Source organism: Macaca fascicularis, chromosome 5 (genome assembly GCF_037993035.2).
Source record: "Macaca fascicularis isolate 582-1 chromosome 5, T2T-MFA8v1.1".
In the NCBI taxonomy this organism is placed as follows: Eukaryota; Metazoa; Chordata; class Mammalia; order Primates; family Cercopithecidae; genus Macaca; species Macaca fascicularis.
Genome location: NC_088379.1, coordinates 184,825,061 through 184,851,623, shown reverse-complemented (window position 1 = coordinate 184,851,623; position 26,563 = coordinate 184,825,061). Strand labels below are relative to the sequence as shown.

Here is a 26,563-nt window from a genome sequence, read left to right as displayed (position 1 = left end):
TTCTATATTCCTTATCTTATGCAAGATTCTCTGAATTGTGCTGAGTTCTAACTAGTGTGTACATTTTTGAATTAAATTCACATTGCAACTCAGGTTTCCCCATTACTTCTTACCTCTAGCAAAGATTTAGCAACTGTGCCAAATAGTATATTTATATTTTATACCACCTACTGAGACAGCTTCTGCAGGTGACACAGTCTAAATGTCATGTCCAAACTTAACCCTTTAAGTTCTACCAACATTGTCCTTTTCCACATTTGTGGATTGAATAACATCTCCCAAGAAGATACACCTAAATCCTAACCCCCAGTACTTATGAATGTGAATTTACTGTTAAAAAACAATTTTTGCAGATGCAATTAAGGATCATGGGATGAGATCATCTTGGATTCAAGGTGAGCAGTAAATCCAATGACCTATGTCCTGGGAAGTGTAAGGAGAGGGAGGTTTGAAGCACACAGGCAATGATCAGAAAATACAGAAATGAAGGTCAAATAGAGATGGGGGCAGAGATTGGAGCGATGTGAGTACGCCCAGGAACAGGAAGGATTCAGTGCCATTACCAGAAGCTAGGAGGGAGGGATGGAACCGAATGTCTCTCAGAGCTTCCGGGAAGAATCAAACTGCTGGCACCTTGATTTTGGACTTCCGGTTTCCCAAACCGTGAGAGGATACATTTCCATTTTTGTAAGTCACCCAGTTGGTGTAATTTGTTACAGCAGCTCCAGGGAACTCACAAAGCCACCATCCCTGTCGGTACAACTTCTTTTCAGTGTTTTGATCTCTTCAAAGCAGTAACTGTTCCTTCCACATCTCCCAAAGATATAATCAAGAATTTCTTGTGACTAAATTCCCAATTAACGCAAACAACTAAATGTGATCTGGGTGAACACCTGAAGAAAAATGTCAAAAATATGTAAATGTTAGGTTATGGGAAAATGATTTTGCCTGTTAAAATTCGGCTGACTGGCTGGGTCTAGACCCACACTACTTCCTTTTTTAAAGTTCTGAACAGGCTCTGAGGCACTAGAAGCCTAAGGAGACCGAATGACATAAGATGTGTAAAAGGGTACTGTTGATCAAACAATGCTACAGGAGGAAAATAGCTTAATCTGACTGACAAATAAAGGAGTGTTTCATTTAATGTGACATACAGGTAATGATATGTGAATTAATTATTACCGTGCATGGTGATAAGAAAAAAGACACAGAATATAACAATTTACATTTTATTATTTTATATGGACAAATCAAATTAGATGATCTTAGCTTATATTTCTCTGGCATCTGCAAAACCAAAGTTTACTAATTTTCCATATCCTGAATCTTTTTAATGGTTCTTGAATACAGAAACTATTTAGAAAGACTCTCACAAAGTCAAACATTGTGTTTTAAATTGCCCCAAATTCCCTAATTCTATAAAAGGTAGCTGTTTTCCTCCTAAGGTCTAGTGCTGGTAGGTAGAGTTATTTTCACAGGTCATATTCACCTAGGTGCTCACTAAAAATAAAAATGTGGATTGATCACCTTAAGGACGGAATGCTGTAGGTGAAAGGCCATGATGGAAGTGAAATCTCAACCAGGGGAAGGAAGAGGAGCAACCTCAGTAATTAACAGTAAGGGTGATCAAAGGAAGAGAAAGGGAGGACTTGACCTGTCTTCTGGTAGAGTACAGAAGGTATGGGCCAGCCAGGTGTTGGCTTCAGAGCCAAGGGAGCTCCTGACCCAGACATAAGATATCTCCTTAGTGAAAGACTTAAAGACTTAAATAAAGAAAATAACATACTGCCCAAAACTTGCCTACAAATAATTGTAATAAGTAGTACCGCATCATTTACTTGTGGGGTGGGGATAAGGAATCAACATGTATTCAGTTCCAGAAAATGAAGCAGGGGGGGTAAAAAATATAATTGTAATTTGAAAGAACAACCTTCTTCAGCTTTTGCTAGCAAGAAAACAGCATCTGCACCTGTTGAGAGGAAAATGATCAGAAGGCATTACAAACTAACCTGTTATCATTTTTCGTTTATTTTTCTTTAGATGTGGTCATCAATAACAGGGAGTAGATGCAAAGGGAACCACTTAAAACCACTTAGCCTAATTAAAATTTATGCTATCCCCCAGTCTCTAGGTTTCTCCAGTTAAGAAAGGTCTTGTATTCAGGGGGAAAAAAAACATACTGGGGGCAGGAGGGGGAAGAGAAAGGAGAACAGAAAAAAGGACTAAAGTTTAACATCAAATGATGTATGTGCCTAAGACTCTCCATAGTATACCAATCCATTCTTACCTGAGACTTCCATTATATACATTAGAGACTTTTCACTGTTTGCTGACAAGAGAATACAGATGATCAGAATTATCACACCTTGACTGATAGGAAATTTGCTGCCGAAGGTTTGCAGCTAATTTTCTAGTCTACATTAAAGGTTTTTATTCTACTAATTTAAGCCTACAATTTAAAAAAATTATTTTAAAAGCGCAGACTTCTAGAAAGAGCATTTTTTACAGACCTGGAGCGAGAGTGGCACTGAAAGAGGAAAGATTATCTTTGATAATCTAGCCCGGGATAACCAGGTTCAGGTAGGGGCCAAAATAACTGGATTTAAAACAACAAACAAGGACAAATTGAATTCCTAAGCTAATTCAATAGTGATGTGTTAAGTGCCTGTAAACTTTATTTAGAGAAACAACCAAACTGGCCGGGCACGGTGGCTCACGCCTGTAATCCCAGCACTTTGGGAGGCCGAGACGGGTGGATCACCTGAGGTCAGGACTTTGAGGCCAGCCTGGCTAACATGGTGAAATTCCATCTCTACTAAAATTACAAATATTAGCTGGGTATGGTGGCAAACACCTGTAATTCCAGCTACTCAGGAGGCTGAGGCTGAAGAATAAATTAACCCAGGAGGCGGAGGTTGCAGTGAGCTGAAACCGCACCACTGCACTCCAGCCTGGGTGACAGAGCGAGACTTATCTCAAAAAACAAAACAAAACAAAACAAAAAGCAAACAAACAAAAAGAAAATTTGCTTTTGTTTGTTTCCTGGAAACGAAAGTGATTGGAAATAAAAGTTTTTAAAACTGAGCAAACAGTGACACACACTTGAATATATTTCAATATACCTAAGATATGTATTGAAATATTGGCCTATAGTATACATTAGTAGAATTTATGTAAGTTTGTGCAAGAATGAATATACACAGATGTACTTACACATGCAAATATCCATTATTTCTGCAGTGGAAATAAAATAACAGAGAAATAACTGCAGACATATGTGACGCTATCTATTTGCCTATATTTTAAAATATTATGCAGATAGCAATGAAATTCTTTACCTGAAGAAAACTAAAAATTTGTTAGAAATCAGTCCAAATAACTGGTGTTTTGTTAAATCTATCTGCAAGACAACTGATCCAAGAAAATCTTGCAACCTTACAATTAATTGGCAGCAAGTGAGTTAATGTTGATAAATCATGAAAATATACAAACATGTTTTTATTCCTATACACTACTTTATTTTCTTCCAAAATCAGAAGTAGAGTTATAATGATAAAACATCAGTGTTGGTAATATTCTCTAAGCATTGTTACAAATTCCTTGGTTTGAAGTGAGGAAACTGGAGCTAAGAGATACTCAATAACCCACCCAAGATTACACAGCTTTGAATGAAAGCCAGATCTCAGATTAGGCAGCATTCAGTGTTATATCTATGATACCAGAATATCAGAAATAATGTTTTCAGGCAATGATTCCCCAAGACTCAACCACAACAGTATGGAGGGTTCAATTATTCAAGAAAATGCTTATGAAAGCTGTTATCTCAATTATACTAAAAATAAAAAATATCCAAGCATATGCTAATGTAATTTAACTTTTTAAAATTTTTCCTAAATAAATATTTTTTGATGTCAACAAAGATACAAACAATAGTAAAATTGTTCACCTAGCTTTCTTTCTAATATGAACATTTTAAATAACTGAAATCTCCAACCATAACAAACTGTCAAATAACTTCTGCTAGATTCAAAGAAGGAAATAACATGTGACTATGAAAATTATGCTGCAGCAAAAGATTTAACGGCTTCAGAATTTTAATTTTAAAAAATTTTATGCAAAATGTTATGATAAATATAGCATCATCGACATACATAAAATATATATATATAATATACCACAATACCACATTTATCTTATAGAATTGTGTTTCGTATTGTATTTTGCATTTGTAGTTTGTATTTTAATGCACTATCACACTTAAGAACTATTTCAGAAGTCAGAAAAGAAATGCTGAAATTGTGATTTCATCATAATCATATGATGGAATACTGAACAATGGTTATAATGAATGAACTAGTTCTAAATGGATGAACAAAGAAAAAATTTTAAAACCACGAAGAGCAGAAAAGCAAACTGTAAAACGATACACAGAGTGAATGCATGATGAATGTTAAAATGTGACTTCTCTTCTAAATTGATCTTTAAAATTTCACTTAATAAATATTATAAAGACTATAGTTTTAATACTGAATATTGGTCTGTGGGGGCAAATAATTAAAATCCCTAATAAATACTACAATACAAATATTTTTGAAGCATCTTTCTTCTGACCATGCTACTTATCCCAAATTTTTATTCCTTTTTTGTTCCCTCAACTATTTTTTTTTAATTTTCATGCTATTTTAATAAAAAGAGTATTAAACCAAAAGAGTAAGTATTCCTGTACTCCATGTCTTGTCATTATAGTCTTCAAAATAAATGTTCTCATTAGTGACATGGGGCTTCTCTCAGAGGTCGCTGATGAACAGGTCTCAGGTTTGGCACTATTTTGGTGACCTTGGTTTTACAGGTTTGGTTTACAGCATGTGTCAGTGTTACAGATCTAATCAGATTTGAGGATGATGACTCGACATTCACATGGAAATGAAATGTATAACCTATTATGTCGATTTATTAATTTGTAATCAAAATCAAATAGGAGCCTGAAGCTCTTGCCTGCTGCCTGCAGAAGCACCCTGAACACCTTACTTCACTAAAGAAAATGGGCAAGAGTAAACAGATTATCTGAAGGTGGCATGGTGAGCATGAATTAGAATACATTATTCTATTTATATGATATACTCCTAATGCCATCAGAACATGCAGGTCTGCAGCATCGAGTATTCAGAAAGCTAGCATCTACTTTCTTTCCCGAAGGGCACCCTTGTGAGTATTACCAAACGATGCCCTTCAGATTCTGGTTCAGTTTCCATGTTTTCCATACACAATTAGAAACATTTATCTCATAGACATTGTTAAGACTGTCAATATGATTTGAGCTGCTGCCTTGGGAATATATTCTATCCTTTTTGATAGAGATTTTTTTTCACACAAATCTATAGATTTTTTTCTCATATTATGTATGAGGTATCTTCTGATCCATTATTTCTTGAAAAGTTTTTGAAATTCGATGAGATTTCTGAGGTGACTTGCTTATTCTTTTGCCTAGAAGCATGTTTTTTCTTAATTGTATATAAAGACATTATTTATGAAATGTTTTGCATATTATTCACATTTTAAACTCTTCTGCATTACAAAATGGAAAACATTTTACAAAAAAATCTGTCAATACATAGTTATTGAGAACATCGGAAATAGTGCCTGAATTGATATGTCAGTTGTAATTCTATAAATGATATTACATACAGAGCGAAACAACTGTCCCTTATTGTTATAGATGTTGGTCTTCTCAAACAATTTAAAAATTAATTTTCTATAATTTCTTTAGGGTTGTGAAAAGCCGATCCATGCAAATAGGAAGCGTTGCAAATCCTTTTCAATTTTATTCTAAAGTTGCTAATCACACACTGATTCCAAATCAAAACTCACTAAAATGAAATGACCAAGCTCCAGAAACAGGATAATGCAAATCATCTTACCATACAATGACATTTTCATTCGAGATTTTTCCCAAATCACATTATCTGATATTTAAAAATTAAATAGAACATATAGCAGATAATCTTATTCATGTGCAATTCATGCTAAAGCAGATTTGAGTGTGAATTCTGTTTCAAAGGTACTTGTAATTTCAAATTTCTGTCTGTTTTTGTTATCTCAAAAACAGAATCACTATGATAATTTGTTTCATTTGTGTTGTTGGTACACGCACCCTTTTATTTAAATATATCAACAACAAAATTTTCAAGTGCTATAAATTTACATTTTAAAATAGACTAAACTGGAACTACCAATATTGTATAAGACAATAGAGGCTGAAATAAGACTTTCTTTAAACATAAATTTATAAATCATTCTATGTAAATATTACTAGCATAATAATTTGAACATAAACTTTGCCAAAGTCAGTAATAGAGACCAGAATATTTAAGACTATTGTTAACATTATTTCTTATACTTTACTATTTCAAGGTTAGTTTTCCCTCAAAATCTCTGAAAATACTGAGATTTCTATTTTATAATTTGTAGCATCACAAAGTTTTCATTTCTTGAAATTTAATTTAATATGTGTATGATAACCATTAAATTTTTGCTTGCTTTGTTCAAATTAATCACTGTGAACTGTTTTAAAAGCAAAAATTTAAAAAACAAGATTCACAAGTAATAAGAAACACTGCTTTGTTGAAAATATTACATTTCTTAAAGAAGTAAACAAATTGTAAACATTAAAAAAAATCACTGACCTTTAATTATATGAAAATTAACCTTTTTGGTTTTGATCCTGGAGTTACAAATAAAATTTTGAAGAAATCACTAACAAATTTGACTCATATGGATAATTTTAGAAAAATATATATTATGAGTGTTAATACTTTATGTGAGTTTAACATATTTTAAATCAAAATAAAATAAAGTTGGCAATAACTGCAATATTGTCAACTCTGCTCTGAATATAAAAAGCAAAATAATTAAGGTGTATGGAAAAGTATTAATGTGAAAAGTATGAATAAAAAACTTCACAATGATAATACAAGGGGACCTGTATTTGGGAAAAAACCTACAATATAAATAATGACACATGCAAAATATAAATTTAATACTTTTGAAACTCAAATCTATAGGCAACACACTTAAGAACTGAAGACACTTTAATGTATTTAATTTTATCAAAAAATTATTTTTCATAAGGAATTGTTATATGCTACATGAAATTAAATAAATATGTAAGACAATGAGGAAAAGAAATTATGAACATCCCATCACAAAACAAATATTTTTGGTTGTTAACCTCTTAGACTATCTTGCACCTATTTGTTATTAAAAGAAAGAGATCAGTGTACTGATTTTTATTTCATAAGAAGAGATCAAAGATAGATCTTAATATTTATTGAGTACTTAATTTGACATTTATGTTTAAAAAATTTTTATCAATATTATAGATGCTGTTCAAATTTAGGTAAATATACTTCAGGAAAAAAGCTTAGAGGTGGAAAGTAAATTGGCATGTTTATTTTTCAATAATAACTGCTTAACCTTTAAATCTATGTTCAACAAGACACCATTATCTTCTCAGAATATTCTATTCTACTGATAGTACATATTAATTAACACAGAAAATTCAAACACACACACATATACACAAGAAAGCCAATTTATCATTTCCAGTTGACATGTTGGTTGAAATACGGGATTATTTATTTTTGCTGCTGTTAATTTTATATACAATCAAAACAAACCTATAAATACTTATCTTCTAAATAACAAAATTAAATTCTAAAAACTACATCAACAGCTTATTCTTAGTTTCTTTCTTATTTTGTTTAATTTTATTTTTAATAGACAACTATTAAAAATCAGCCTACCATATAGCTGCTTAAGTATTTTAAAAAAGGTAATGTGAATAAATCTTTCTGCTTAATGAATGATGGATTGAGCTATAAGATGAAAAAATATTAAGTACTGATGCAATCCATTAATACACTGATATTTGTGACTATGACTAGTTCTCATTAAAAGTGTCCAGGTTTAAAAAAATGTTAAAATAAAGTTGATTTAGAAAACTGGTGGTATAAACTGGAGGGAAGACATTCATGGAAAGGTATCTCCTCACTTTCCTCCCTCTGTCACATAATTGAGGCTGACGTATGGACACTTTTTGTTCTCACATGCCCATGGGCACTCATTTAGTAAATTCTATAGATCCACAGCAGAGATTGTTTTATTGTCTGTTTTGCATAATAATGTTCTAAATCTAATGTTACCAGCAAAGATCCCTGTCATACAATAATTATCGATATTTATTACTAAAGCAAGTTCTTGAACATACTGTAATTTAAGCATGGAAAGTTGAGTAAGAATCTAATATAATTTATATTCATAATAAAAGTACTAGCAAAGTATTAATAACACTGATTTGGGGGTATATAGGAAATAACATCAATTTAAACTTTTGCAACACCATTATTCAACCTCTCAATTTGCCAACAGTATTCTATCGCTAGTCACCCTTAGTTTAGGCACAGAGTTCTGATAATTGTAATTAATCATACATTTCAAAAACTTTAAGATACTCATATTGGAAAACACAGTATAAATCTATGTGTTAGGGGTGCTGTGAAATAATCAAAATCATGAAACATATTCCTATCAGAATGAAAATACTAGTTAGACAACTGTCTTATTCTAATAATATTAGGTACCTTTAATTATGCCTCTCCAATCTCCTACCTTTGGAAAACAATAATTAGAAAGGTACGCTTATTATAATAATTAGTAAGTGTGATTCTCGTAAATAATTTTTCATTCACTTGATATCCACTTTTGATCCATCCACATTTTCCCATAGTAAGTTCTAAACATAGGCCCTTTAAAACATGAAAGATAGTTTTTGACCACTATAAAGAATGACTATATTTGTCTTGTCCCATGGTTTTAATCCCTTGGTAACAACATAAACAGTTTATATAACATATTATATTTAGAGGTTATCACAAGTTTCATGGTAATTAGGTGAATAGTAGGGCAGCTTATGCAATTATATTTCTATGACCAAATATCTCTAAAGCTACATAGCAGAACTGTCCTATACAGTAACATACAGAAAATTATTTGAGGACTCTGGGGCTTCAAAAGAAATTCGGGATGTTCAGTGAAATAAAATCTATCCCTGAATATTGTATGAGCAAAACTGTACTCATGTTAAAAATATGTTTCATGAGATATGTATCAGATACCATATGCCATAAAACAATCATATTATACATATATAATTAAGCTATATTCTTTGTAGACTTTTATACAAAGAAGTGGTAATTAAAGAGAGTTAAAGGTAAAGGTGTTTGTATCCAATACAGCATTAACATATAAAAATTAAATTACAGTAATACTCAAAGTTGGAAATATTATTTGGGATAAATCTTGCATCCTCATAATTTCTGCTAAAATTTATATCCCAAGATACATTTTTCACTCTTTTACTCATCTAGAATAAATTTTTTATAGTATAGTATGATTTTTTCCTTATATATAGTGCTAAAAACTTTTTCTTCTTATTAAAAACAAATGGTGCCTCCCAATAAAACACCCAAGTTTCAAATATATATCCCTTTTTTATAAATTATAAGTGAAAGTCATGCTCAGTCATACTTTACACTATAAGAGAAACCAAACAGGCAGGTGACAAGACAGAAACTAAAGAATAAAAGGTTTCATCTTTTGCTTGATCTTCACTGACTGATAAACCCATGTTAACTCCTAGAAGATAACTTAATGGAGAAAAAAACAAATCTCTGCTTCTGCATAATCTCTCAATCCCTCTATATGAGTTTCAAAAGCTTAATTCAGTTGAAATATTAGGTTGGTGCAAATGTAATTGCGGTTTTATATTTAAGTCTAAACCCAGTGGCTATATTTCATGGTGCTGGAAGAAAACTACCTAATAGAGCTATATTATAGCTCTATTAGAACAACGTCCTAAGGAGATGGAATGAAAATACAAATAATGCAGAAAGTGCATTAAAATTACTGTAATAACAAGTGCAAACCCTTGGTGAATGCCAAGCTTCAACTATTATCATGAGGCTTAGGTTAAATACAGATCCTCTATTTAACAGGTATCTATTTTTGATTACATTTTTAAAATGAGAATTTAAAGTTGATGATTAGACTATTTTCCAAAATTCTTCAGTATGCACATTGCCACTCCCATTACCAAGATTCCCAGTGAAAACTGATTACCCTTGTGTGTATGTATATACATATATATCTATGTATACAATATTTCCCTCCATAAACTTGAACTCAACTTCAGTAGCGTATTACATGATTGTATCAGTCCAATAAACTTAACTGAAGAAGCTCAGTATTGTACAAAGAGTATTTAGTGATTATATTTTTCAAGTCTCAAAACATGTAGAAATATATACGTCAAAGTTATGTCAAAATTATGTCAATCTTATCAACATTTCATTTATATTGAGTTTACAGAAAAAGTTACAAGGCACCCAGTTTTCTCTGAAGATATATATCACACGAGCAATGACTACTTCTAACCTATTTTACCACATTAACATTGCTTTAGCTGATTTTTAAACTGTCAATAAGAGTTACAGTGGAGGAATTTAACACATTTAATAGGGATGATAAAATAGTAAATGTCTGGTTTTCATATTTTTAAACATTTAAAAATGGCATAAAACTTTCATCATCTTACACTGAAACCCTTTTGTTCTTGCCTGTGTAAAGGGGCATACATTTAGAATGGAATAAATTTAGAAAAATCTATAATCACTTAATCTGTGTGGCAACAGGCGGGATAAAATTAGTTCCTTCAGAAAGGTAGTTATACTAATTTATAACACTGGCAGTTCCATGCCTTCTTGGATATTATGCGAATGTGAAAGAAATATAGTTTCACAATGCAAAAGTAAGTACTTTGCTACAGACGTTATCTGAAGATTTAGAAAACAGTCACATATATTTTATAAACATGTGCCCTCAGTGTAAAGCATGTTGAATTCAAATGATTGCTAGTGCTACATTTTTCAATGCATCATGTCTCTCTCTAAATTCCTTAAAATGTTTGCTGTATGGCTGTAACTTTTAAATTGCTAAATAATGACATTAAAGTAAGACCTAATAGGATTTTTTTCAGACTAGTTAAGCTCAGTTCTCTGCCACGGTAAAATCTATGATAAAACACAATGAAAGAAGCAAGAGATGGGAGATGAACAGATTAGATTCAAGAAGCAGTTCTTTCCTGAAACAGTGCAACAATACACAAGCCTATGTCTTTGCCCTTCTGTCTGTGAAATGGGCAGCCCATTTGTCTCTGTCCACTTTAAAGCTATTTTTTCAGATGAATGACTGATTGCAAAGTTTTAAAAATTTTAGAGGAAGGCAGATTCTCTCATCATGTTATTATTGTTACCATAATATATCAATGTAAGAATTTTTAAAAGTGACTTTTGAAGAATTTTGCCTCTGTTTCTAAAGGCAAAGTGAATGTGACCAGATCACACCAGATGTAAATTTCATGAAATTTTGAAGAAGAAATATCAATTCACAAGAATGACCAAAAAGTTGTATTAGCTTTTTTTCCTTAAATTTAAGCTGCAGTAAATTATTTGAAGAAATAAGTATATTTAGCTGTCTTAACTTTGCAAAACACAAATTCAGGTGCATTCAGGATACTAACAAGTATTCAAAATGATGTTTGCTTACTTTCAAATGCAAGTTTTTATAGTTTTTTAAACTATAACACAATAATTAGACTTTTATTATGGCAGAATGCATTGTTTTTCATGGCTTTGTGAGTCACCACAATATTTAACCAAAGGACCAGTTGACATTTCTGACATGAATGAATCATACTCTAATATGCACAAAAACTATTTTCAAATGCTTAATGAATAAAAAAAGCTTAAAGAATTGAAGTTTCCACAGATATAATCCAATCATATTTCAGATGACACAAAATTTTTTCCAAATATGACAGTAAAACCAGTGTCTCCCCTAAAGTGAGCTCCATACACATTTATTTGGCCTCATTGTGATTACATCGAGATAAATGAGTGTTATGCAGGTTCTCATATAGTTTTCCACTGCTCCATCTGCTGGATATGTCTACATCTCCTGCACCAAAGTGCTAACCTCTGAAAAGTAACATGAACTAATTCAGCAGGTGGCCTCAAAAGGCTCAAGCACGTTGCTTGAAAACTTACTATGACTTGTAAATTTTTGTTTCACTAAAAACTTCCTACTTCACTGTAAGAAAAAATAATAATAATGAACCTATAACCATTACTAAAATAGTACGGCACGGAGGATACGTTTCCCAGTAGGTGATACATTACAAACAACAAGGCACTGGGCAATTCATTGCAGGTTTGCACACGGCTCCGATCTTAACTGATTTTGGCATTGATCTGAGAGGTTTTAGAGTCGTTCACCTAATCTAGAAATGGAAATCGTATGCATAAAAGTTTTAAAGAGATTTTTAAGCATGCCTGTTATTAAGCACATAAATATCACAAAAGGAAATCATGCCTCTCCAAACACGATTTACCAAGGATCAGGGAGCCCTTAGCATTTTCCCCCGCAGCGTCTTTGCAGGCAGCTCCCGAGTTGCGCTCTCCGACGAGGCAGCCCCACTTTTCCTCCTTCTCCCAGTCACAGACGGGACAACGTGCAGCTGCCGCCACCGGCCAGGCCGCTGTCACCGCTGTCATCGCTGTCACCGCTGCCGCTGCCGGCGCCACCGCTGCTTCAAAACCATAGCTGCTACTGCAAAGAAAGGGTTACTCCTCTCTTGGAGTCAAGTGGCCGCAAACTTCACCTGCTTTTCATGTACCGTCTCTTGTAAACTTGTACGTCCTTCCGTGCAGAAGGAGCAAGGAAAACCATTACCAGCACCACAGGGAACGTCATAAAGAAGGACACCCCCGGAAGGTAAGACCTGCGAGTTATTCCGAAATACGATCTTAATCCAGATGGGAACCACCGCTGCCAGCAGATCCTGCCCCCCCACCCCACCCCACCCCCGACTCGGTTCCCACCAGCGAGCGGAGCCCACGCTGCCACGGAGAGCGGCTGCAGCGGCCGCCGGCATGTGCGAGGTGGAGGTAAAGTTTGACAAATGATGACCACTCTGGGAAGGGGAAAAATCTAGGCAGCCAAAAATCCGCGCGGGGTGTGCTAGGGGAAAAGCCGCGCCGGGAAGCGCCACGTACCTTGCTGCGGTGCCAGGCGCAGAGGCTGAGGAGAGAGAGAGTCGGTGGAGGTGGCGGGGCGAGCGTCCAGCCCTGGCCGCGGGCTCCCTCCCGGGGCGAGCGGAGCCGCCGTCGCCGCCGCCTCGCCCGGGCGCAGGGCCGAGCGGCCGCCGCCTCGCCAAAGGCGCTGGGCAACGCCACTCACTTGGCCCGGGGAAGTTGGGCAGCCTCCGCCGCGGCCTCGGCACCCGGCGAGAGCAACACGTTTAGTTTGAACTTTCCAGCTCCAGTCCCGGCAAATCCACACTCACGCACACACGCGCGCGCGCGGACAGCCTCTCAGAGGCGCGCGAGCGGGCCCCGGTGGCTTTCTGGTCGCGTCTTGCTCTCTCCCTCGCTCTTATTGGCGCGGAGGTTATTGTTTTATTTATTTATTTCCTCCTCCCGGCTCCAACCCTCCTCTCTGCTCCTCCCTCCCCGGCTTCCCCTCCTCCTCCTCCTCCCCGGTCTGCGGGACTGGCCGTGGCGGTCGCTCCAGCTGCAGCGTGGCGGGGCTGCGCGGCGGGACCCGGCGGGGGCGCACCGGGTGGGGGCGCTCCGGGCGGGGGCGCTCCGGGCGGGGACGAGGGGCCGGGCGGGCGGGGACGCCGGGGCTGCCGCCTTGGCTGAGGTGAGGGAATGTGGGGAGGCGAGGGGAGGACACTGCCGCCTGCCGCGCTGTGCTGTGCCGGGGGCACCCAGAGAAGCTGGGCGAACCCCGCGCCGCGGCCGAGGAACTGCGCGAGGGGCGGCTGGCTCGGCGCGCCCGGACCCGGCTGCCTCTTCCGCCGGTCGGGCGAGAACGCTCAGTGCCTCCTTGCCACCGCCACCCCGCTTCCTTTCCTGCTGTCCCCGGGGCTCCCCACAGCCCCTCGGGGACGCTCGGACGCGCGCCGCCACGGTTTATCCACGGAAGCCAGGGGTTTGCATTTGTGAATGGTGGTTTCAGCGCTACGCGGTTAGGCTGCCTCCGCTCTCCAGCCGCCGCTGCCCCGACTCTCTGGAAAGGTGCAGCCACCGGCGGGCGAGGCGGGCTCAGCCCTCCCGGGCAATGAAGTGGGAGTCTGCGGACCACGGCCCCCGGCGCGAGTTGGGGTGCCTACGTGACACTCCAGACCCACCTACAAGAGCCAGGGCGGCAGTGGCTCTGCTGCTACCATTCGCCCCCAAAATGAGCTCTGAAAGGGCAATTGACCGCTGCTGCCACCGCCTTTCAGTAACGGCCTACCGGGCTCCCAAACCTGCGGGAGACGCGACCTGAAAGCCGGCCGCCCTCCCCCACCCCAGTCACCCAAAGGCCCTGCCGAAAAGAGCCCGGGGCAGAGACCCGAAGACCGGTCGGCAGCGCGCTGCTGCCTGCCCCGCTTCCGAGCGGCTTCTCCAACGCCAGCCCTTCCAGGCTTCCCGTTAGGTAAACCTGTTTTGGCTTTTTTTATTTTTTCCTTTGGTTTGCTGTTTATTTATTTTTAGGAATTTATGATTTCAGTCACAAAAGGGGGAAAATTAAAAGGAAGTAATTCTACAATAGATCTCCCTAAATACACACAGCCAGTTAACTAAGCAGCATCGCAAAGGCTGCAATGTAAATCTCACGCATTGGATTTGGAGGCAGGTTGGTTTCCTCAGCATTTTGCCCTCCGAAGTCCTCACAGCCTTGGACTGCATTGTACAAGGTGTTCAGATACAAGAACATGGTGACACTGGAGTGCTTGCCCTGATCCGTCACAGTATGCATATGTATGTAAACTGTGCTTTCCTTTCTATCCAAACCTTCCAATTTCCCTGAAATGTATTCATTAGATATGCATTCCTCAGTCTTCTCCATCTTTTCTCAGAAATTCACTGTTAAGGGTACACATACTACTTAAAGAGCCGGTTTTACATACTTTACATTTTCCTTGACATCCCGAGTAAGCCCCCCAGAGGTCAGACGGGGAACAGGTGAGGTCAGAAAATGGGAGAAGGTGGAAAAAAAATGTTTATCTTTTCAGCATGTTCTAGTTCTCTTGCCCCAGCATAATCATGTGCATTTGCCATTTTCAAAGAAGGGAAACAGGAAATGCCCGTTTCTGGACCTTTAGTACTCCCGTACTCATGAAACACCGGCTTATCACTGAGAAAAACGGCCACTCATAATTCAATTTAAGACCCTTATTGAATGGAGGAATCTAGAGATAATCTTCAAAAGGCAGTAAAGTGCCTTACTAGTCAGCTGAGTGGCGGACATGAAGATGTGCCCGTCTCTGATGACATCTATGCCAGTGAGGTAGTAAGAGTTTCACTCAAAATCTGAAAGAACCACGTGCACTTTTAAAGCCAGAGCTTTGGAAGCACATGTATTTCTCCAGAATTATTGTCCACTGCTCCGGAAGTAGCCAGCCTCTAACATAGGGAAATGCCTATCTGATATTGATAGCTTCGATTGTGTTTTACATACAACTTTTTCTGTATATACACACACACACGCACACACACATATATACATATGTATCTAACACACATATACATGCACACATATACACATATGTATCTAACACACATATATACATACATATACACATATACATATGTATCTAACACATATACACGTAAATATACACGCACACATATATGTATGTATCTAACACATATATACATACATATATACACACACACACACACACGTATTCCTCACCCCATCACCGTAGTTTGAACAACTCTTAAAATGGTATACTTTTTCTAATTTTCTCTGAGAGAATGCAACTGTTCTCCTTGTCCCTCCTCCCCATTTCCCCACACAGTTGCACCCAATATGCTTCTCTTCTCCAGTGTCCAGAGGTAGCAGTGTTCACTGAATTTTGCAATCCATATTATGATAGCTGTATTCACTCTTACTAGAGAAACACACATTTGATGCTGGGAATGATATTGACTCTAGATGCAGCAAACATCATTGTCACAGATATTAGATGGAGAAAAGATGAAACCAGGAATAGATTTCATCATCACAGTAAAGAAGTGAATATTGTATGTAAACATCATCTGTTTCAATGATTGTGTTTATGTTTGTACCCACAGCCTAAGGCCTGATTCATAGAAATTTAAAAATATGTGTTGGTTGAATTAAAATTATGAATACATAAGGAGGGTGGATAGCCTATTACTTTGTTAAAGGTCACTAAATCAGAAGGAAAATGATATTAAACATAGATAGTAAAGGATAATGTTTTCAGAGGTTATTGTTATAAATACCAAAAAACTACTATCTTTATGTAGAATATAAAAATGTATAACTGCATTGAATTAAGTTTATTTAAAAATATTATTTAATCTCTTACTAAAGGGATAGAAAATAAAAGGACATAGAAAGGTTCTAAAGGGGACAGAGGGATGAAAGTTGTGACTGTAAGGGAAGGAAGCTGCAGTGGTGGTAGAGAAGGGGCATGATAAGAAGACGAGAAACATGGAGAGAAAGAAAAGTATGAGAATCCCTTAATTTCTGGCCGAGAACATCAACAGTCATCAGAAAATCCCTCTTAAACCCTGCTTAATATCCTGATTTGTGAAAATTTGCCTAAATGTTTGAGTTGCTTGTGTTACCAGTGATAGAACTACATCATACAAGAGAGTGAAACCAAACCAATAATTCTCGCTTCCACAATCAAGAACTTCACTTTTCCCACTTTTTCATAAGAGGTACACTGAGTCATGAATTTATATGGTACAACAATTTTAGTTCAATTTTTTAAAATTTATGAATGCGCATTGGCAAGTCACATAACTCCATCTTGTCCAGAGTCCCTACTGGTAATTTGCAACCCGTGATCTATTTATTTGTGTGTGCGTGTACATATGTATGTGTGTGCAGACATATTATCAACATCTAACCAAAGGCACTGCCGTGTGTAATCATCTAGGTTACACATATGGAAACTGAAGCTCATTAAAAAAAAAAAAAATCTTTATTATTTGTCCCTGCTGGTAAAAATATATGTAAGCGTTGCAATTTTGAATACCTAGGGTTGATACTAAACCATTTGCATGTTAGAAAATGACTACCAAAAAAAAAAATCACTTAAAAAGGTGTTCTTGGCCGGGCACAATGGCTCAAGCCTGTAATCTCAGCACTTTGGGAAGCCTAGGCGAGTGGATCTCAAGGTCAGGAGATCGAGACCATTCTGGCTAACACGGTGAAACCCCATGTCTACTAAAAATATAAAAAATTAGCCAGGCCTGGTGGCCAGCGCTTGTAGTCCCAGTTACTCAGGAGGCTGAGGCAGGAGAATGGCATGAACCGAGGAAGCAGAGGTTGCAGTGAGCCGAAATCACGCCACTGCACTCCAGCCTGGGCGACAGAGCAAGACTCCATCTCAGAAACAAACAAAAAAAACAAAAAAGGCGTTCTTGATCTGTAACATGTTTCATCTCTTGCTTCTCCAAATTCTTCAGCATTTATCATTATGGCTAATCTAAAAAAACTTACTTACATAATATACTCATTTTTGATACATATTTGCACTTGATAGAACATAGATTTTCTAACTCTCCTACGTTTAATTTGCTTGTTAGAGTTGAAGATAAAGGTTCCTCTTCCCCATATACCCTTCATCACCACCCCCTTCTCAGCTTTTCTTTTTTTCCCCTATATCTGACATGTTCAATATGTACATTCAGGACATTGGAACAAAGACAGGAAGCCTTTGGACAGGCTCTTCAGTTATATCTCAAGTCAGGGAGAAAGAAGGGCAGTAGATTAGCTATTAGGGAATTTAAGGTTATAGAAATTCTGGGCAATGTAAAAGTTAATTTGCCAGAGGGACAGCACCATTTCCCTTTATCTGTGTGAAGACAAATAGAATCTGTGTGCCAAGTGTGACTGTCCTTAAGCCCGTGGATGTGAGCTCTTGAACACAGTCATTCTTACAGATCAATGTGTCTGGGTGCTCTAGCTTCACTGTCACCAATCTCTTCCTTCCTATCCCACAAAGAGGCCTCATTTGATTTTTTCTTATTTTCTTCCTTCCAATGCAGGATCCTTGCAAATCCTGTTCCCTGAGCTTAGACCGCACCAACTTCCTCCACCATTCACCTAAGGTAACTCTTATTCATCTCTAAGCTCCAGGTAAAGGCATAAGCTAAGATAACAAACACTTCAGTGATTGGTTCTGGGGCCCCATATTCGTTTTCATGACACTTACAGTTTTCCAATAGATTATACCAGACTACTTGCAGTTCCATAGGTCTGAGATATTATGTTTAACGGTGTATTTTCTCTGGCACTGGAATATTTCCATGAAGGTTTTTTTTATTTTTTTTTTATTTTTTTTTTTTATTTAACTGTATCTTCAGCATTCAGGGCAGTGCCTGACACACAGTAGTTGTCAAAAGTACATACTTGTAAAAATGAATATAGGAAAGAAAAATCAATACATTTCAGGCAGGCCGTATTCTGGGCAGTGGAATGCTAGACAATTGGGATATGGTAGGGTAAAAAAAAGACAAACTACTTAATTTTACCCAAGTTCATTCTTTCTTCACCATTATTATGAAAACCCTTGGTGTTTTTCAAAGATCTATGGTCTATGCAGATACTGTCAAAGTAAGAAGAGAGACTTTGTGCTCTGTAAATTGCAACTTGTTTTTTGATAGCTGCATGTAAAAATTGGATTAGTGTGAATGTTATAGTTGAGAATAATTTGGCATTAAACAGGGATGAAAACCTTAAGTTTAAATCATTTGAGATAGCCTTGATTTTACAATTCAGGGAGTTAGGGGTATCATTTTCACCGAGGATACTGCAAAAGTCCTATACTCTCAAATGCAGTTTACACACTGATAAATTCATGAATATTCAAACATAAAATGAAGGATCTATATACTTTGAAACATTAATTTTTATTTTCTCTTTTTGATATGGAGTTCTTCACATGCATTTTAAGTAATATATTTATCAAAATTTTTTTAAACATTATTTCTCCCTTATATGTGCTGATATTTTATTTTATTTAGCAAAAAATAAAGCCAATTTCAAAATGTTCTCCTTCGTTGATAGAGGGATCAAACATGCTAACATTAATCATGCCAAGAGCTAACCAATGTCTTTGTAAAAGGTGAAGTTTCTCAGAGCTTTTGAGATAACCTTTCAGAAAATTACTTTAAATATTTATTTCTATTAAAATAATTTTAAGACTAAGATTTTGAAAGCAATGAAGGAGAGGTGAATAGAGAAATCAAACTCAATAAAGAATTGAAATCTTACAAGTGGATCCCTGTTACCCAGAACCCAACACAGGGTTCTCAACTTGTAATTGAAGTACATCTTAATCTGTCTTACAAAAGAACAAACAACAGTAGTTTGAGGGTGGGGAGAAGGGGAAAGAAAGAAAATAGCATGTTATTTTATGCTGTATTCTATTGTCTTAGTCCACTCAGACAGATGTTATAACAACATGCTCTAGATTGTGTAAGAACATTATTTCTTGCTATTTTAGAGGCTGAAAAGTCCAAGATCAAGACACCAGCAGATTCCGTATCCAGTGAGGACCCATTCCTCCTAGACAGTGCCTTTTTACTTCGTCCTGACAGGGTGGAGTGAGAAAACAAGCTCCCTCAGCCCCCTTTTATAATGGCACTAATCCCTTTTAGGAGGACTCTGCCCTCATGACCTAATCATCTCAAGGCTCTGCATTGGGGATTAGGTTTCAACATAATGAATTTGGGGGTCGGGGAACACAAACATTCAGATCATAGCATCTATGAGCCAAATAAACACGGAAATTTTCCAGGGCCAGGGCAAGGGTGAAGTTAGTAAAGCACTCTCAGGCAGAAACTTTAAGTGAGTTGAAGGAGAGGTAGCACCAATAATTGAGTTTGGTAATATTTACGTGCAATATTTTCTAAATTGTGTCAAAATATTCTTCACATACATGTTACTATTTTATCCATTTTTAAGTCTGCAGTTCAGTAGCATTAAGTAATTCATATTATTGTGCAACTATTACATCCACCATCCATCTCTAGACATTTTCATCTTCCCAAACTGAAACTCTGCATAGTTTAAACAATTTGCCCCCATTCATTCCTTCTTCTAGACCCCAACACCCACTATTCCACTGTATTTATAAATTTAACTACCCTAGAAAACTCATAACTATAATCATATGGTATTTGTCATTTTGTGACTAGCTTGTTTTCACGTAGCAAAATGTCTTCAAGGTTCGTCCATACTGTAGCATACATTAGAATTTCCTTTTTTTTTTTTTTTTTTTTTGCCTAAGGCTGAAAAATGTTTCCTTGGATGTATATACCACATTTTGTTTATCCATTTACCCATTGATGGACACTTGCATGGATTGTACATATTGGCTATTGTGAATAATGCTGCTATGAACTTGAGTGTACAAGTATTTTTTCAGGTCCCTGCTTTCAGTTTTTTTGGGTATAAACTCAAAGTGGAGTTGCTGAATCGTATGGTAATTCTGTTTAATTTTTGAGGAAGCACCCTACTGTGTTCTATAGCGGCTTCACCACTTTACTTTGCCATTAGCAGGGCACAAGAGTTCCAGTTTCTCTACATTCTCAGTGTCCTTTGTTATTTTCTGTTTGATTTTAACCATTCTAATGGGTATGAAGTGGCATCTCATTGTGATTTTAATTTGTATTTCCCTAATAATAGTACTGTTGAGCATCCTTTCATGCCCTTATTGGCCATTTGGATATCCTCTTTGGAGAAATGTCTATTCAATTTATTACCCCATATTTTAATTGGGTTGTTTGGTTTTTTTGTTTGTTTGTTTTTGAGATGGAGGAGTTTTAAAATATATTCTGGATATTAACCCTTTATCAGCTATATGATTTTCAAAGATTGTCTCCCATTTCATGGTTGCTGTTTCACTTTATTATTAGTGTTCTTTGATGGACAAAAGTTTTTATTTTGATGTCATGCAATTTATCTATTTTTAATGCAATACATTTTTGAAAGCAAGAATTAATTCAAAAACCGTGATGAACAAAACATCCACATTTTAAATATAGATAGACCAGTATTACTGATTTTGTCTTTTGCCTCAGGCTCCAATCTGGCTAAGCACAGCAATGCTGTGTGGATTTTCTACACTATGCATCATGAAACATAAGAAGTCCTGTGGATTCTAACACTTCTAGTATCACAAGTAGATAAATCACATAAAAAGATTCTAGAGATGTTCTGTATTGTGCAATAAATAGCACTTGATTAATGTAAGTTCACAATTCTCTTTGTTTGCATTTTCTGTATTTTCAGGAGAGGATAAAGAGCAAAATTCAGGTCTACACTTGCAGCTTGCTTTTCTGAATAAATGTGATTATTCTTGTTAGAAAGAAAATGGTCTCATCTCTTGATGAGAATTATAACTGGAAATGGTGCCCCAGGAGAGTTGCTGAGGGTGGGGGCAGATAAACTGCAAAGTCAGTGAAAGCCTATCTTCTGTGTATTGTGGTGCCTAAAGCTTTTACTAACCCAGAGAAATCATGTTTTTATGTTATATAGGGAAATCACAAATCAAGAAGTCTGTAAATGTTCTAAAAGCTCATAGAAAGTTTCTAATATTAATAGATTTAACACATGTCATTTAAATTTTCCAAATGTCAGCATATGGTACTCTAAAGATTCCTTTCATCTTAATCACCAGTGACTTTATGTAGATTCACCTTGCTGAACAGAGCCCAGGCATTTCACATGATTCTACAACTGTGTACCTCTACTTTTGTCAAAAGAAAACAGGACGCTAGATTAATGTTCTTTGTAGTGTTTCCTATTGTCAGCACTGAGACCTTCTTTATTAAATAGTTGGTTCAATGGTTGACTTTGTTTTGAAGCATGTATTTAAGAAAGTATTTAAAAATAATGAAGTTCATGCTCTTAACATCCTTAGAAATCAGTCCTCAGGCCGGGCGCGGTGGCTCAAGCCTGTAATCCCAGCACTTTGGGAGGCCGAGTCGGGCGGATCACGAGGTCAGGAGATCGAGACCATCCTGGCTAACACGGTGAAACCCCGTCTCTACTAAAAATTACAAAAAAAAAACTAGCCTGGCGAGGTGGCGGGTGCCTGTAGTCCCAGCTACTTGGGAGGCTGAGGCAGGAGAATGGCGTGAACCCGGGAGGCGGAGCTTGCAGTGAGCCGAGATCTGGCCACTGCACTCCAGCCTGGGTGACAGAGCAAGACTCCGTCTCAAAAAAAAAAAAAAAAAAAGAAATCAGTCCTCAAAGACCATTGCACCACTTGTCAATCTAGGGGACATTGCCATGTGACAACAAAGATGCACCATGAAAGTTGCTTGTAAACTGCTTTTGAATTGAAGCAGTTTACTTTTTTGATAAATGAGAACAGAGGATTTTTTTAAAAATAAAATGAAATTCAGTTTTTTAAAGCTATCTGAATCTTTTTAACTGCTTTCTTTAAACACGCATAGTAAAATCTTTCATGTGAATTTCATTAAGCTTCAAGGTCATTCAGGAGAAAATGATAAGCATATCAATAACAAAAGTGCTTTGCATTTAATGCAGGTGTTTGTCTATCAAATGGATTCATTAAGACAAAAGACTCATTTATTCATTTTCTGTTATTACTATTATAATATTTAGCAAGAAATCTTAATACATATTCTCTCACTGTTTTTCATAACAGCATATCTACCATACACAATAAATAAATGCCTTCATATCACTATTGTTATTTTTACTTTCAGTGAATTAGAAACAAAATAGTCCATAATTCCTTCAACTAATTTTAATTACATCTGAATGTCCAGGATTTTTCCATTAATATGGATATATATATATATATGTGTGTGTGTGTGTGTGTATATATATATATATAAAACATTGAACATTGGACTTTACATTGGAATGATATTTTAACAAGTATATTAAAATTGTAGAAATTCACAATCTTCACTTATTGTGTTTTTATAATATATTTTCAGAATTTTAATTGAAACTAATGTTCACAGTGAAGAAAAAACATTTGAAAAGTAAAATATTCCTAAAAGTTTTTTATTAAATTCATCTACTTGTTAGTGCAAGAATTGAAGTTTTTACTTATTTTTATATGCTCATCTCGTGAAAAATTAGCTTTTGATAACACTTAATTATATGTATTAATGTACTGTAATATTGATTGAAATTCTGTTCTACAGACATGTCAATATATTGACTTTTTAAATACTTGGGAATTTCAGATATTATTTACTGGTATAATTTACTGGAATTTCAACAGTGATCATGAAAAGAGAAGACTTTTTTCAAGTAAATAAATAATTACTGTTTCCAATAGATTTGAGGTATGCTGTCTACACTGTATTGTTTGCAATCTATGTTAGTTGCTATGCCTTGCTGATGGTGAGTGTGACTATGCAATTCTGAAGATGCATGGCTAGCAGAAAAAATGTGTACATTGAAGAAAACAAAATCACTTTGCCAGAATAATGAATAATTACAAAAATTACATTTTGCATTGAAGTAATTTCATGTGATATTTCTCCAAAACAAAAGGGTAGTTACAGTAGTGTCTGGATTAGCTAGAATTCTCCAGAGTAGCTGTGTATAATTAATTAAATTTTTGATTAAGAGTTAATTGGCATAGCTGTTGTTTCAATTGTTCATTAAATTTCTGTAAGTGTATAATAGTTTCACCCTTAGTAAATAAAGGATAGAAAACATTCTTAGCAAGATGATTTCTAGTCAACTTTGTGCATTATTTAAGCATAAATTGTGCTTGTACTGTGTTATGAAATGCTTTGAACATTGTAAATACGAAGATGAATAAATCTTAACTTCCTAACTATTGGCATCACACATTTAGAACCCATCAGAGATGTTGAGAATGGCTGTGCTACATACAATAGCAAAACAGGCATTACCGACTTTTAAAACATCATTGACAATCTAATAGGTAAAAAGGATATTTATTATAATTTAATATTAATGTATTTTATTAGCATTAGCTTGTTCATTTTTCATCAATTAAAGTTCACTTGTGGTGCTCATATTGTGAGCTGTCATTTCATATCCATTGCTCATTTTTTCATTATACTGTTAGTTTCTTCCTAGTAATATGTGGAAGCTCTTTATGTATTAGACTTGGATTATGGCGACTTCTTTGCCTTACATATTTGTTATTAAAAAACTAGTTAAACTTATAGTTGTTTCCTTTTCTGGCCTTCGAGTATTGAATTACACAAAGAGAACCTTTCTTTGCTCTAACATTTTATATAATTTCCCCAAAATTCTTGTCACCTTTTGTAAGATTCATTTCTTTTATATTCAAATATTTAGTTTTTATGGTACAAGGTGGCGTTGTGGATCAAACTTATTTTTTCCCCCTAGTATTTTCCCATTGGTTTGAAGTGTCCCTTAAATTCTCTTATGAATTTGCCTGCTTCTGGATTTCTAGTTGGTTAAATTGATTTGACTTTCTATTCACATCCTATTATTTCCTAATTTAATTATTATTTTATCATTATATCAACATTAAAATTTGCTTTACTACAAAAACAAATATTGCTTCTCTTCTCATCCCAATTCCAAGACATTTGCTTTTTCTGAGCTGCTACAAGTAATGCATAACCCTCTGAAATGAGATCCGCAATATTATGGGGATCCCAAAAGAAAACCGGCTGGAGGCAGCTTCTCCTGACAGTTGGGCGAACATGTAAAGAATTGAATCAAAGATCAAGGTCAACACCTAGTGATCTGCAGATTCTTGGCAGGGTTTATACAGCAAAGACTTTCAAAAACCCACAGGGAAGATCAGAATTGGCCCCAGGTTAGCATGTTGAGCTTCTCCTATTATCAAGAGAATAAAAAAATAGTGGAACCATGGGCAGATTACTGTATCAGATGAGACTGAAGATGTACAGAGGGCACATGCAGAGCCGCTTTCTTCAGTTGTCCCAAACATGGATTGATGTCTTACCTACTTCACATCATTCTTTATTACCTTTGTGACTGCTCAACCTCATTGTAAACACAAATCCACACCTAAGCCCCAATGCCTTGAGAAAAAAAGAAAATTGCTGCACATTTAAAAGGCTGTGTATCAGTTTCCTCTGGCTTCTGGAAAAAATGACCACGAACTATATGATAAAACAACCCAGTGTTATCCTTATACAGTTCTAAAACTTAGAAGTCTGAAATAGCTCTTAGAGGGCTAAAACCAAGAGGAGAGCAGAGCTACACTTCCAGAGCCTCTAGGGTAGAATCTGTTTCCTTGCTCTTTCCAACTTCTTGATGCCACCTGCGTTTTTTGACTCATGGCACCCTCTTCCATTTTCAAAACCAGCCATGGAGCACCCACTAGTCTCTCTTTGTTTTTTTGTCTCTCCCTCTCTCCCCTCCACCCCAATCCCTTTGCTTCTGTCCTCACACCACCTTCTCTCCCTCTGCTTCTATTGTCACATCACCATCCCTGACTAACTCCTCCTGCATCCTTCGTATAAGGAACTTCAATAATCATCAGGCATACTCAGATGATCCAGGATCTTGAACTTAATCATATATGCAAAGTCTCTTTTGCCATGTAAGGCAACATATTCACAGATTCCTGGGATTAGGGTGTAGACATCTTTGGGGGACATTATTCAACCTACCATAGATAGGACAACAAAGGAAGTTCAGTCACAAGATGCAAAACATATCCCACTGAAATACAGCTCATAGAGGAATAAGGCGAAAACTTCAATAAAAATAGGAGTAACTGAGGAAACACAGGAGCAGTAAAATGTGTACACACACACACACTAACACACGTAGACTTTTTTTCATTAAACAACTAAGTCGAATATTTGGAAGGAAAGAAAATCACATATATTGAAACAATGATTATAAACAGAAAATGGAAACTATAAGCAATTGTCAAATGGAAAAGGCAAGAAATAAAAATAATAATATCAGAAATAAAGAATTCCTTCAATGAAATATCAGTGATGTTAAAAATAGTTAATAGCAATCATTCAAACTAACAAAGAAAGATGATAAAAGAAGGTGAAAAAATGACCTGAACAGCCAAGAGCTGGAGGACAATATCAATGGTCTAATATACCTTGAGAATAGTTCCAGAAGATGTAGAAAGAGAGAATGAGACAGAAGAAATATTCAAAGAGAAAATAGATGAAAAATTTTGGAAAGCAATGAAAGGTGTCAAATCACAGATTCATAATACTCAAGATAAATACCCCACCTTCCGACACACATATATATTAACAGCTACATACACCAAAAGTAAACAGTAAATTTCGAAAGCACTCAAAGAAAAGAGACAAAGAGGACTACAGGAGAACAAAGAGAACTAAGCATTCTCAATAGTCCCTTTAGTGGTTATAAGTGACTATGCACCCATCAGAAACCTACTGCTGAAAGA

General features: G+C 36.3%; 2 protein-coding genes across 15 annotated transcripts in view; one reads left to right on the top strand and one right to left on the bottom strand.

The window, feature by feature from the left end:
* TENM3 (teneurin transmembrane protein 3) overlaps window positions 1–13,521 on the bottom strand; it is a 2,750,454-nt gene extending 2,736,933 nt beyond the window's left edge. For all 14 annotated transcript variants that reach the window (XM_065545705.2, XM_045391898.3, XM_065545707.2 and 11 more), the window contains exon 1: window positions 13,170–13,521. The gene's annotated coding sequence lies outside the window, so the exon portion shown is untranslated. The remainder of the gene's footprint in view (window positions 1–13,169) is intronic.
* LOC135970766 (uncharacterized) overlaps window positions 12,483–26,563 on the top strand; it is a 38,282-nt gene continuing 24,201 nt past the window's right edge. Inside the window, exons 1-4 of the mRNA XM_074039151.1 lie at window positions 12,483–12,786; window positions 12,930–13,061; window positions 13,139–14,598; window positions 18,198–18,260. Of these exons, the coding sequence (XP_073895252.1) occupies window positions 12,483–12,786; window positions 12,930–13,061; window positions 13,139–14,448 (1,746 nt within the window). The 3' untranslated portion in view covers window positions 14,449–14,598; window positions 18,198–18,260. The remainder of the gene's footprint in view (window positions 12,787–12,929; window positions 13,062–13,138; window positions 14,599–18,197; window positions 18,261–26,563) is intronic.